Here is a 15,069-nt window from a genome sequence, read left to right as displayed (position 1 = left end):
AAAAGCACACCCTTGGATTCGCCCAATGTGGCAAAAGTGTTTGCTACGTGGCGTCTGTATATCAGATCTTGCCATTTGAGGAATTTTTCTACACTCGGAGAAAGGGGTCGACGTTTTACCTACATGCCTTCTTCCTCGAATTTACTTCACTCCTTCGCACCTTCTCTCCCCTTCCATTTTACTCCGTACTCCGTAGTTTCTTTGTTTCGTATTAAGGGTGTTTTTTATCCACCTAATTTTTACTTATCTAAACTAAATTTATTTTAGTTATATATTAAACTTAGACAATCTTTATTAGAATTTATTTTCCTAATCTGAACTTATATGAAATTAATCAAATTATATAAGTGAAAATAGAGCGAACAGAACAATCATCGATACAAAGGGAGCGAACAGAACAATCATCGATACAAAGGGCATGTTCTCTTCAGCTTAATTTCAGTTCAATTTAGTTTAGCTCTAATCAGTTCAGTTCAACTCAGCTTTAAATTTCCTTCTCTCGTAGAAAATTCAATTCAGCTCCATTCAGTTCAACTCTTAATTTCCTTCTCTCATAAAATATTCATTTCAGCTCCGTTCAGTTCAGCTCTTAATTTCCTTCTTTCATAAAATATTCATTTCAACTCATTTCAGTTCAGCTTAGCTCAAATCAATTCAGTTCGATTTAATTCATTTTAACTCAGTTCCGTAAATGTGAATAAGCCCAAAGTATGATTAAATGTTTAACTGGTATTAACAAAAAATTAATGTTCAATTTTTTTTTGTACTAATGTCTAATTATACTCTGTGTTTAACAAGATCATATAATTTTATAAATACAATTGTAAAAATTATAAATAAAAAAAAATATAGTCAATAATGCAAAAGTTTTTAACTGTCAATCGCATATTTTCATGGAACATACATTATGAGTATTATTTTGAAATTGGGAATGGTGGGCCATGCCGTGAAAAAAAAAATAAAATTGGGCCAAACCATAATAATAAAAATAAGGAAAAATAATTTTAAAAACAATAAAAATAAGTATTATAAAATTAAAAATAATAAAAATGAACCATCATAATAAAAAAGAACTATAAATAATATAAATAAAATAATAAGAATAATGGTTGGCATGCGGCCCGACACGACTTGGCCCACTAGGCACATGGGCCGTGTCGTGGCCTGGGGTATGTCATTTGACGGTCCTCCATCACCTAGGCCTGACACGATACGACACAACTCATCTCCTAGCACAATGAGGCACGACCCGACGCGGCACAATACCCGGCTCTAACTACAACTAATTTTTGAAATTGATACTTCGTATGTTATTGTACCTATTTATATGTCCGTTATAGTTCCAAACCAATTCAGTTTAGTTTATGGCCCTCTTAAAGCACCCCGACCTCATCCAATATAGTTTTGGAATTATTACTCAAAACTAAATGAAATCATGTACTCTCTATCGAAGTATTATTTTTGATAAATTTTCAACTTCTTATAAACATCGAAGAAGCACTTTTTCAAATACATCATGACACTGCGAATAACCATTTAAGTGGTTTGAGCCATCCACTTTGCATCTCAACTATCAACTAACTTGTGAAGCCAATTACAACTTACAAATTAATCACACCTCACCATGGACTTGTATACAAATAGTGTGACTGACTAATGAGTGTATGTGGTTTTAATTTACCCTCGAGATAAAATACTTTAAACGTTTTTTTTTTTTTTTTTGTCAAGAAAGTTCTCACTTTTTATAGTACTTTAAATTTGGTTGGTTTTGTTGGGTATCATCATAAGATAATTATTGTACTCGTAATATTTTAAAGGGAAATTTTTGGCAAAATTGAAAAACTTTCATGCAGTAAGGTTATTTTCTTTAGAATATTTTTTAAGGTAAAGAGATTTCCCTTACAAGTTGGGGAAAAATTCAGAAATTAGGGATCCTACATGCTTAAGGTGAGAATCGAACCCCTCTCATGAGTGGAAGATCGAAAGGAGAGCCTTCAACTAGTTAGACTAACCTTGATTCTCAAAATATAATTCTTTATAAACTAATTAGACAACCCAAATACTTTTCAATACATTGTCTGTTTTATGACATCACTTGTGCTTTAGCTTTAACATTTTCGATTGAGTTTATAATATGTACATCACTCATTATCTAGGTTATACCGTGCCAATATTTTTTGCTAACCACTCAAAAATGTTTCACACTAATAAGGTAACTACAACATAGTTGTTCTAGAAATTTGTAAATTTAATCCTTATTTATACCGGCCAAGCTAACTAAACTAGTGGATGTCACCCATCTATAAAACTAGTAGTACAATAAGTGGGTAGTCCAAAAAAAAAAGAAAAAAAAAAAAAAGAAAAACTAGTGGATGACAGAAAATCTAGAGTTTCCAAAGTTTCTTTTTGACAACTTTCTACAATGTTAGCTTTTGAAAAAGGTTTCATGCAAGCATTTAATTAGGCCATTAAGTCATACATCCATAAACAATATACAGTTGAAGTTGAAGTCCAAGTCCAAGACAATTGACTTTAAAGCCCAACAAACTTTCATTCATTCATATGAGATGGGCCTTGGTTAACCGGGCTTCATTTAGATTGGCCCACAATATATTTCCAAACTTTCACTTCAGTTGAACCAAATGATATCATAGTGAAAAAATATGTAAGAGACCAATAAGTGCTCATTTTGTTAAGGAAAATATTCCAAATTTTGAAAAAAAATGTAAAGCTATATTTGATTTCATTTTAGTGGTATAAAACGAAATTTTTCTTTCAAGCTAACTCAATTTCTAAGAAATGATCCTAAGTACGTATAACTATATCTACTACGTAATATATTTATCTGGGTAGTACAATGAGCGCATCTTTCGCCGGAGTGTATATATATAAACTTTAGACTAAATTATAAATAAAGAGAAGTAGGGCAAATAATAAGTTGCACATGAAGCTAAGACTTCCTGAATGTGTTGCATCATCTCCACCTAACAATGATATGTTATACAATAAGTCAATAATGTACATACAAGATACGAATAATATTTTTGTGACAATAATTTTTGGATATAGTCTTATCAGAGAACACGAGTAAGTTATGATTATAAGATTTTATGATAAACTTGGCGTTTATACTCATGTACTACCACAATCTACTATTTAGTTTACTTTATTTTGAGTACGTGCAGTGTTATCTAGCATATGTTTTTAGTAACCAAGTTACTCTGTAGTACTTAGCATTGTATGCAGTCTAAATATGGCAAAATTTAGGTAACAATAATAGATATATACTAGGTACATGAATTATTTTAAATTTTACAGAGTAATAACTTGTACGTACATGAATTATTGAATTTATGTTTTCGAACTTACAATAGTTGTACACATTTAATTATTTTGACAAACGGTGTAATAATAATTGACGAATGGCATCACCAAAAAAACCTCCAATAGAAAGTGCGAGTATAAGAAAGCGCATGTGATCCTTGTTGATTGTTATATATCAATTTCATCCACTATACTACGTAAGTTATAAGACCCACTAACAGAGTTAGCAAATCTCTGCACAAAAAAGATGGGTGACAATAATTGGGCTACTTCTATGCCTAAAGATGGAGAAAATGAAGACCAAGATAACTTTGGATACGCATTGCAGATTGTTGATTCAATTGCATTTCCTATGGTAATATACTTGTACTTATATACTAGAAGATTATACTTGACTTTTTTTTAGTCACGGAAGAACAAATAGAGACACAAAGAGTAATATTGTACGTATACACATAATTTATTTATGTGGTCATTCTATTATTATTGTTACCAGGTAATGAATGCAATCATTGAGCTAGATGTTCTAGGAATAATAGCAAGGGCAGGTCCTGGCAGGCAGCTAATGTCATCAGAAATCGCGGCGAGCCTGCCGGGAGTTGAAGACCCTAAGGCAGCTGCATCGATGTTGGAGAGGATGTTGTGGCTGTTGGCAACCTACAATGTTGTAAGTTGCACGGTGGTTGAGGATAAAGATGGTGGTGTAAAGAAGAGATTTGGGTTAGCAGCAGTGGCTAAGTACTTTGTTGCGGACAATGATGGTGTTTCATTGGCTCCTCTAATGAGGTTGAGTCAGGATAAGGTCTTTGTTGATTCCTGGTGAGTTCTGTCTTCATTCATCCAGATTTTTCCTTTGGAAATTATTCAAAGTGTTTTTTGTTTTGCTTTTTTTTTTCTTTCTTTTTAGAAAAATTTACTGTAGCTCAATCATACCATCATGGGCTATTGGGCTGTCATACTACGACGTACAGAATATGGTTTGCTTCAAATAATTTTAGGTCTTGTGTCTAGTTCAATAAAATTAATTTCAGTTCACTAAAAATAATTTGGTTCAGCTAAAATAATTTCGGTTCAGTAAATATAATTTAAGTTCAGTAAAAATTAGTAAACTTAATGAAAAAATATAATTAAAAAAATTAGTAAAAATAATTTCAGTTCAATAAAATTGATTTTGGGCAGTAAAAATAATTTCAATTCAGCAAAAATAAGATGAAGTGAACGGGTCTCAGTTCAATTCAGTAAATGTGAAGAGACCCTAAATATACAACCTTGGTTTCTTATTATCTGTAACAAAAGGATATTATTTGTGAGACATAAAAAATCCGTTTGTTGCGCATACTAAGAAACGGAGATAGAAATATATATGTATATATACGTATATAAAAAAAAAACCCTCCAATTCAATGTTAATACAAGTAAAACTAAATACTTTAATGACTAGACAACTACAATGGATAAACGTGGCATGGTACTGTGCTAAACCAAAGTGTCAAAAGGAGTAATATACAAGTTCGTTGCTTTGGGTCCGACCCATAATGATAAAAACCTAGCCCACATTATAATTGCATTTTCAAGGCCCAACAAGTCAAGGCTCTTAACGATCCTTATAAATCCAGATGTTAATCTGAAACCTCCAAAATTTCTCAAAAAACGTGGATATTAGCCTTTAATTTTAGAATTTTTTTTTCTTTTTTTCACCTGGAAATAAAAATTGTCGAAATGTTTACCATAGTCCCTAATACCCTCCGGCAGTCCGATCGGCTGGGTGGAACCATCCAATTTGCCTTTAAACGACCAATTTACCGGTTTAAAACTTGCAATGATTTCATAAACTCAAGCTTACTACGAACATTTATGACAACATATAATGATCATATATGGATCCAAACGGCATTATGTGACCCCGAAATATATCCCTTATAATTTCAAGACTTTTCGACACCAGGTCCCAAAACCTCCAAAATTTCTCAAAAAGTGTGGATATTAACCTACAATTTTGGAATTTTTTAAGTTTTTTTTGCTCGGAAATAAAAATTGCCGAAAAGTTTACCATGGTCCCTATTACCCCCAGGAAGTCCAATTGGTTGGGTGAAACTATCCAATTTGTCTTTAAACGCCCAATTTACCGATTTACAACTTGCAACGATTTCATTAATTCAAGCCTACCATGAACATTTATGACAACATATAATGATCATATATGGTTTCAAACAGCATTATATGACTCCGAGATGCATCCCCTAAAATCTCAAACCTTTTCGACACCGAGCCCCGAAACCTCCAAAATTTCTCAAAAAACGTGGATATTAGCCTTTAATTTTGGAATTTTTTTGACTTTTTTCGCCCGTAAATAAAATTTGTTGAAATGTTTACCATGGTCCCTAATACCCCCTTGGAGTCCAATTGGGTGGGTGGAACCATCTAATTTGCCTTTAAACGGTCAATCTACCGATTTACAACTTGCACCGATTTCATTAATTCAAGCCTACCACGAATATTTATGACAACATACAATGATCATATATAGTTATAAATGGCATTTGTATGACCCCGAGATGTATCTCCTAAAATCTCAAGCCTTTTTGACACCCGACCCTGAAACCTCAAAAAATTTTCAAAAAACGTGGATATTAGCCTTCAATTTTAATTAGAATTTTTTGACTTTTTTTCGCCCGGAAATAAAATTGTCGAAATGTTTACCATGGTCCCTAATACCCTCCGATAGTCCAATTGGGTGGGTGGAACCATCCAATTTGCCTTTAAACGGCCAATTTACCGGTTTACAACTTGCACCGATTTCATTAAGTCAAGCCTACCAGTCTACCACGAACCTTTATAACAACAAATAATGATCATATATGATTCCAAACGGCATTATATGACCCCGATATGTATCCCTTAGAATTTCAAGACTTTTCGACACTGGGCTCTGAAACCTCCAAAATTTCTCAAAAAGCGTGGATATTAGCCTTCAATTGTGGAATATTTTGACTTTTTTTTCGCTCGGAAATAAAAAATTGCCGAAATGTTTACCATGGTCCCTAATAACCTTCGGGAGTCCAATTGGGTGTGTGGAACCATTCAATTTGCTTTTAAACGGTCAATTTACCGGTTTACAACTTGCACCGATTTCATTAATTCAAGCCTACCACGAAAATTTATGACAACATATAATGATCATGTATAGTTTCAAACGGCATTATATGACTACGAGATTCATCCCTTAAAATCTCAAACCTTTTCGACACCGAGCCCCGAAACCTCCAAAATTTCTCAAAAAGCGTGGATATTAGCCTTTAATTTTGGAATTTTTTGACTTTTTTTCGCCCGGAAATAAAATTTTTCGAAATGTTTACCATGGTCCCTATTACCCTCCGGGAGTCCAATTGGGTGGGTGGAACCATCTAATTTGCCTTTAAACGACCAAATTACCGGTTTACAACTTGTACCGATTTCGTTAATTCAAGCCTACCACGAACATTTATGACAACAAATAATGATCATATATGGTTCCAAACGGCATTATATGACCCCGAGATGTATCCCTTTGAATTTTAAGACTTTTCGACACCGGGCTCTGAAACCTCCAAAATTTCTCAAAAAGCGTGGATATTAGCCTTCAATTTTGGAAGATTTTGACTTTTTTTTGCTCGGAAATAAAAATTTCCGAAATGTTTACCATGGTCCATAATAACCTCCGGGAGTCCAATTGGGTGTGTGGAACCATTCAATTTGCTTTTAAACGGCCAATTTACCGGTTTACAACTTGCATCGATTTCATTAATTCAAGCCTACCACGAACATTTATGACAACATATAATGATCATATATGGTTTCATACGGCATTATATGACTCCGAGATGCATCCCCTTAAATCTCAAACCTTTTCGACACCGAGCCCCGAAACCTCTAAAATTTCTCAAAAAGCGTGGATATTAGCCTTTAATTTTGGAATTTTTTGACTTTTTTTTCGCCCGTAAAAAAAATTTGTCGAAATGTTTACCATGGTCCCTAAAACCGAATATGACATGACTTGGAAATGACCCGACCTAATTATAACCTGCAAATTATTGACTTGAACATAACTCGACTTGAATCCGAGAATGACCTGATTTGGAAATGACCTGACCTGATTATAATCCGCAAATTATTGACTTGAACCGAACCCGAAAATGAACCGACCTTATTTTAACTCGCAAATTATTGACTTGACTTGACTTGAATCTAACCCGACTCAAACCCGAGAATTACCCTAACCCGTTTTAACCCGTGAAATCCCGAATTAAACCCGACCTATAGTTCACCCGACCTGTTATTAACCCGACCTAAACCTGACCCAAATCCGATAAGAAATATGACCCGACGTGACCCGACTCAAGCATGACCCAACCCAAACCCGACCTGCATAGGTTATGGAATTAATCTGAATTGACCCGATCCGAGTTGACTCAACCCACTCTTACCCGACCCAAACCCGATCTGTTTTCCCGAATTGACAACTCTAGATGTTAGCATCGTGTTGAATTTTTTGTTTTATCATTAGATGGAAACCAATGTTACTTACATACGAATACGACAATACGAGTATATGGACTGTACTTAACTTTTTTTTTTTTTTTTTTTTTTTGGACAGGTGGGCTCTATATATGTACTTATGTAGTTAATGGAGCATTTATGTAAAAATAAATCAATTAAAAATAATTAATTTGATTTATAAACATACAGAAAATACAAATAACCCTTAATTCAATAATTCATCAAGCAAAAAAGTCTATAGCCTAAATGATTCAAAGTATTCAAACTTTAACCTAGAGGATAGTTGACTAGAATATTTCCAACACTCCTAATCAATCACCTAATTGGCTAATTGCTTGGCCAAGTTGGAATTGCTTTGCTCTTTTTTGCAAGATTTACATAATCTAGATATGCACATCCTTTATTCATGCATATAGAAACTCATAATAGAGAGGATCATAAATAATTTAGAAAAATTACATACCGTGATGAATATAACAATCCTACTTTACATGAATATATACACTGAAATAATTGGAAGGGGTGCTACAAGACATAGATACCCCAAATATGCAATTGTTCCAGAAGGGGGGAAAAATCGATTAAAAAGTTGTCAAAGTTCAACACTTTCTTTAGACTCCTAATAGAAAACGTCGCCCACGTTTTAATTGGCTCAAATTAAAGCCACCTAATAGTACCACCATATAAAAGTCGGTAATGTCAATGTGACAATGTGTGCTGTCTAAGTAGTTACTCATGTTGGTTGGTGTCCTTGGTGATTTGGTGTATTATTGTAGTTGGTCAAACTTATCCTATAAACATTGTGAGACTTGTCACATAACAAGGCACACGTACACTAGTTTAGTTTGTCACTTACTCCTATAACTTCAACTCCCATGTACTCCGTACCATGTTGTTCTTATAAATTATACTACTTCCGTTAAATATTATGTGTAACTTTGAATCTCACAAATAATACCCTAAAGTCGTACATAACATTTAACGGAGATAGTATTTAATGTCTTTACTATAACGCATTTTTGGGACTGACATATTTATAAGTAAACTTTATATGATTTCAAATCAACTTTTATGACTCAAGTGACATATCCAACATCCATTTCACATTTATATACAGATTTTAAAATTGACCTAAAATCGTGTATAGTAATCTTCACTTTTTCAGACTTGAAAATGATATACGACCAAGTCCTAAAATATTTGAAAGTGGTCTAGTTTCACGTTTAAGCTTCAATTTAGCTTATTGTGAACATTTTTAGGCTCGAAAATGTTAGGCATTGAGATGCTTTCCATAATTTGCAAGGAACCCTAGAAGACCTATTTGGTGGCCAAAATTAACCATCTAATCCACCTTGACCCAGACTTTGCATCCTACCTTGGCCTTGCCATGCATGTCTCCCAACCCTAGACTCAAGGTCATGTGAATGTCATGTATTGCCTAGCAAAAATGTTCTCAAGATACTTTATACATTATATGAGTTTTTTTTTTTTTTTAAATGATGAGGTGTTATTGCCCATGCCTTGTGCTCGATCTAAAGGAGTAATTAAAATAGATCATAGAATTATAGTACTTATTCTGTTGTACATGATTATTATTTTTAATTATCTCATAGTTGATTTGAGCTTTTAATACTGTAATATATAGTGTACACTACGTTTGGTCCTTTAATAATTCAAAGTGGCCGGCCCCGTTAGCTCACCAACCCCATCCAAATACTCATTGTCATTGGACTTAAACTAATCTTAACTCAATTATTAAAGCCTTTAACACAAGAGAGTCAAAATTTAATAACGCCTAATTTCTTTGAACGTAGTATACCAATTATTTTTAGATACTCAATTCATTCAAGCTAGGTAGATACCAATCTTTAACTAGCATCGTGCTACTTAGTTATAAAGATAGAACAAACAACAAACTAATTGATCAATGCGTATGTCTATTAGCAAATAATGAAATAAGTTATCAGTATTACAATTTTAATAAAAATTGTAAGAGTTATATATGGTAATGCCAAATACATGACACATTGACACAAACACTATTATTAGTGCTCAAAATAGACCAAACTTATTAATTAGAGAAGAGTTATGTATGGTAATGCCAAATTCAAAGCATCTCAAGAAAAAGAGGAAATAACATGGGAAGTTCGTGCATAAGATTAGGACCAAAAGAGGGTGTGCAGTGTGGCCTTAATAATGGTTGGTTGGCGCAAAGGGGTTGGTGGAAAAGGAGATTGATGCATTTCTGTACTAACACTTACACTACTAGTCATCATATCATAGTTATTAAAATAGTCATCAATTATTAAAATAGTCATCAATATTTGACCTTTTTTTTGACAACGAAAAGAATACAAGAAAAAATACGGTAGTAGGTAAAACTTACTTTTCTTATTTTCATATTGTTAAGATCATATGATATCATATATTCATGCTATCCATAAAACACAATTATATGGTGTGTGATCATGTGTGTCACGTATTTGCACTTGCAACTAATCTTATTGGACTTAGTCAGTTAGTCGGTTTTGATTTTATCAACTTTTGATTACTAACCCTTAATTGACAATACTTATCACGGATTATTTTATTTATAGTATATGATATTCCTACGACTCTTATATAAGCAAAACCAACCGTGTCTACCTTTGTTACATACACGATCAAACTACTACGTAAAACATATATAGAAATCCTACAATACTACTAGACACAATAATTTGTAACAAGAAAAAACATGGCCCCTTCAAAAGCCACCGAACTCGATATCCAAATCCAAAAGCCATTGAGTTTAGATGAAGAAGAGGAAGCTAATTATTCATATGGAATTCAAATTTCTAATGCTTGTGCCCTTCCTATGGTCCTCAATGCGGCCATTGAGATCGGGGTGCTTCAAATCATTAGTGATAAAGCAGGTCTCGACGGGCTATTGCCCGTTGAGATAGCTGCTCAGGTTCATGCTAGGAACCCTGAGGCACCCGCCATGTTGGATAGGATGCTTAGGCTATTGTCCACGTATTCTTTAGTTAGTTGTACCACGGTCACCACCGCCGATGGTGGTGTTGAAAGGCGTTACAAGCCTACGTCTATGACTAAGGTCTATGTTCCTGATGAAGACGGTGTTTCATTGGCTCCTAACTTGAAGTTATTTACCGATAAGGTCTTTCTTGAAAGCTGGTTAGTTGCCATTTTCCTTTTTTATATCTTCTTATTATTCTTATTTACTAATGAGAAAACATTATTAGGATAAGTGTTTATCTTAGAGAAATTTTGCATAAATCCTTGCATATATGCCGCATTATTAGTATGAGGGATTGAGGGTCTAGCTAGAAGTTATCTTTATAAGGAGCCAAAAAGTACAGATATTCTTAAAAAAAAATAGATTAAAATAACACTTATGAGTTATTATGAACTATTATTAAAATATATAGATCATATTAATCTATAATAACTTCCAAATGTAACCATGTCCAAAGTAGCAAATATACTTTCTTCTTTCTTTCTATTTGAATATTTTGTTAGATTAAATAGTTAAAGTATATCATAATTCAATGAACAAGAAAGGATGGAGTAATAATTATTGTTAACGATATGTGTAATTCAGTTATAAAAGCATTTTGAACTTTGACATTTAAATATTGTACGGAGTATTATAGATTTATATACCTTTATTCATTGTTTAAGTACCATTACGGATACAATAATATAATAATAATAATAATATCGACTTATCAAGTTCACCTAACTAATTGATGCCTCTTTAAAAATAATCACTCAAAACATGAGGGAATCATGACCTACCCATGACCCTTAATTTCCTCTTCCTTAGCTTAAATGTCTTACCAATTTACCATTCGTTTGTCTTCTTGTAAGATAATTATAAACTTGCCTGTCCAAAAAAAAAAAAAGAAGAAGAAGAATTATAAACATGAGTATTTTTTATACACAACAATCTCGACATAAAAAATTGATTTTACAAACAAATACGTACTCCTTACTTCATATATAACTACAAAAGGCAACACCATTATTCATTTTATTCCTATAGCTTTACCTTCATTAAGACCTAATCTTAATGAAATTTCCTTAGCTTATAGATATATATTGATAGAGTATAAAACATATTCCTGGGCCTCAACTATCAGCTTAAGCTTTTGGTTGAGATGGTCAACTAACATGGTATCAGAGCCAGCGTGACATATAGGTCACGGGTTCGAATCTCATCCACCCCCCACTTTCAAGTGGAATATTAAGCGCTGGGTATGAGGAGGGCCCATGCTGCATCCACACTTCATGCCCAAACGGGCTCTCGTGTGAGGGGGCGTGATAGAGTATAAAACATATTCCTGGGCCTCAACTATCAGCTTAAGCTTTTGGTTGAGATGGTATTAAGGAAGACCTACAATTAAATGAATTAAATTGGCCACTATTTAAATTTTATTATTTTTTCCACTTGAATAATTTCTATTCTCCGACAATTCAAACGTCAAAGAGAAAAGTTTTACGCAACGTGATTGCTCAAGATCAACCACTCAATATAAATTAGTTTGGCCCATACATCATATTCATATATATCCCTATTACGTTTGTCTTTTACGCATTATACTCCGTATATATGTAAATCTTTTTTGTTTAACCTTTTTTTTTTTTTTTTGTTTTTTTGTTTTTTTTTTTTTTTTTTTTAAAGATGATGCAACGAAAATTACACACTACAATAATTAGGTGGCTTCGGTTAGTTGTTCACCAGCCTAATCCGTATTCTGTATTATTAATTCACAATTATGAACCTTGACAATTGAAACTTTGAAAGAGATGGGCCGCATACATTATACACATTGGAATTTTGTTACATCATGGGACAATTAAAGCCGATATAATTAGTATCGTACATTTGTAAGTAATATCTAAAAGATGACATGTGTGTGTATGCAGAGTCTTGTACTACTTTTAGCGGATTCTGATTTATAATATTCCTGTCTAACGTTTTCCTAAAAAAAAAAAAAAAATAGGGGCAAGCTTAAAGATTCAGTATTAGAAGGAGGAATAGCATTCAACATGGTGCATGGGATGCATGCATTTGAGTACCCAGGTGTGGATGCAAGGTTCAATGAAGTGTTCAACAAGGCTATGGCTCAATCAATTATGTTTGTGAAGAAGATTTTCAAGAAGTACAAAGGTTTGGAGAACTCCAATGTCCACAAACTCGTCGACGTTGGTGGAGGTCTTGGCCACTCTGTTGCTTTCATTACATCTCAATACCCTTCCATCAAAGGCATCAACTTCGATTTGCCTCATGTCATCAAAGATGCCCCTCCATACCCTGGTATATCACCATACATTGCTATGCATGAAGTATACTATTTTCTTAATATTTTTGTACCTCAACTTTCAAGAACATAAACTTATTTATATGGTAATAATATGTACGTACTTTTTAATTTGTAGGTGTGGAGCATATTGGTGGAGATATGTTTGAAAGTGTGCCTGAAGGAGATGCAATCTTTCTTAAGGTAAGACTATCACAATCATATTCATGTACTTTAATTAAGTGTTAATTGAGTTATGAAATCTTAGATTTCCGAGGTGGTACTTAAATTAGACTTGGAATCGAATCACATCCATCTACATCAATAATTCACTATTACTTATCCCTTTTCTTTATGGGTCATAACTTCTATTCAGTTAATTTTGATTAGTAAAAAATAATGTTCTACATCTTTATAATACTGGTGAATAGAAACAATCAGTCTCGATCATTAACAATGTGTATCTTAATAAGATATGAATGAAGAATGAAACTGATCGACATTAATATAATGTATAATTTTTGTACGTGTAGTGGATCCTTCATGATTGGAGCGATGAACGTTGCTTGATATTGTTGAAGAATTGCTACAAGGCCTTGCCAAAGGACGGGAAGGTGATCGTGGCGGAGGCAATTATCACGGATGACCCAGAGAAGACAACTTTTGCACGAGCCATAAGCCAAGTAGACTTGTTGATGATGTCACAAAATCCAGGAGGGAAAGAGAGGAGCAAGAGGGAATTCGAAGCCCTAGCCAAAGGAGCTGGATTTACATGCTTCAACTTCCAGTATACTACGCAGGGTTTTTGGATTATGGAATTCTACAAGTGATTTTCTGAATTTGCTACGCGAACATTATTCTAAGGGATCGGGTATTATTAATATGTAACATTCGTTGTGATATTAATTAGTCTCATTTCATCAACTAGTTGAAGAAATGTCAAAATAATTAAGTACGTGCATTTGTATTTATTTATTACCTAAGAAATCTTTGTATACTTTTGTGTTGAAAAATCTTTTACAAGAGTTAATTTGTATCTCGATCTTGACATAAGTATAACTTTCATCATAATTTATTCAGTTACTTATTATATACTAGCAATGTCATTTCAATTTAACAACATATGTATAATAAAGTGGTAAAGTAATTCCTTTCAATTTGTTCAAAAAACGTAAATCCTTTCAAAAAAAAAAGAAAAATGGTAAATAATTAAATCAAGGATACATGCACACCTCTTCTTTCATTAAATTAAGGTTACCATGAGGTTTTATGTAACATGCTAGTGAGCGACTGAGCGTGTATGATTTCAAACGACATTATATGACCCCAGGATCGATGCATTCCCTATCATATCATCACTTGTGTTTTAGACATTGGATCATGAAATCTACGGTCTACTATGGAAATTATTTGATTTCGTGTACAGCCATATGAAAGTCAAAGACGCTATTCTAAATTGTCAAAAATAGTTGTTTTTTTTTTTGAAGGACGGATGTTTAATTTTTATGCCGCCTTTCACGTGGACCTGTCAATTTTTGGCCCGACTCCCGTTTATGTGGGTCTTGAACAAATTTTATTTACTCATAACCCGATTTTATTTAACCCGTAAATTTACGAGTAAAACCCGACCCGCCGACTCGATTTTATGGGTTTCTTTTTTAAAATTAACATTTATTAGAAAATTAATATCTAGTTTATTGATTAAGTTGTTCTAAATCCGTTGAATTTGCCCGAATCTAAAACTTTGAGTTAGGGTTGAGCATTTCTTGAGCCCGTGACCCGAAATGACCTGACCTGAATAACCAATGACCCAAATTCATGGCCCAAAATGACCCAATCTAAATGATCGGCGACCCGAAGTGGTCCGACCCGAACCACCCGATTGACAATTCAACTCTCATGT

General features: G+C 33.5%; 1 protein-coding gene across 2 annotated transcripts; it reads left to right on the top strand.

Moving 5' to 3' along the window:
- Positions 1-3,495: 3,495 nt before the first annotated feature.
- LOC145639706 (O-methyltransferase 16-like) lies at positions 3,496-14,260 on the top strand. Of its 2 annotated transcripts, XM_081691026.1 has the most exons (5): positions 3,496-3,679; positions 3,821-4,143; positions 12,870-13,183; positions 13,306-13,370; positions 13,700-14,260. In XM_081691026.1, the coding sequence occupies exons 1-5, from the start codon at positions 3,572-3,574 to the stop codon at positions 13,994-13,996; spliced, it is 1,107 nt and encodes a 368-aa protein (XP_081547152.1). In that variant the 5' UTR covers positions 3,496-3,571; the 3' UTR covers positions 13,997-14,260. The 2 variants fall into 2 exon arrangements, with proteins under 2 accessions (XP_081547152.1, XP_081547151.1); XM_081691025.1 differs by lacking the exons at positions 3,496-3,679; positions 3,821-4,143 and adding an exon at positions 10,514-11,037.
- Positions 14,261-15,069: the final 809 nt, after the last annotated feature.

This window comes from Chenopodium album, chromosome 7 (genome assembly GCF_948465745.1).
Source record: "Chenopodium album chromosome 7, dcCheAlbu1.1, whole genome shotgun sequence".
In the NCBI taxonomy this organism is placed as follows: Eukaryota; Viridiplantae; Streptophyta; class Magnoliopsida; order Caryophyllales; family Amaranthaceae; genus Chenopodium; species Chenopodium album.
This window is presented reverse-complemented; position numbering and strand designations above follow the sequence as displayed.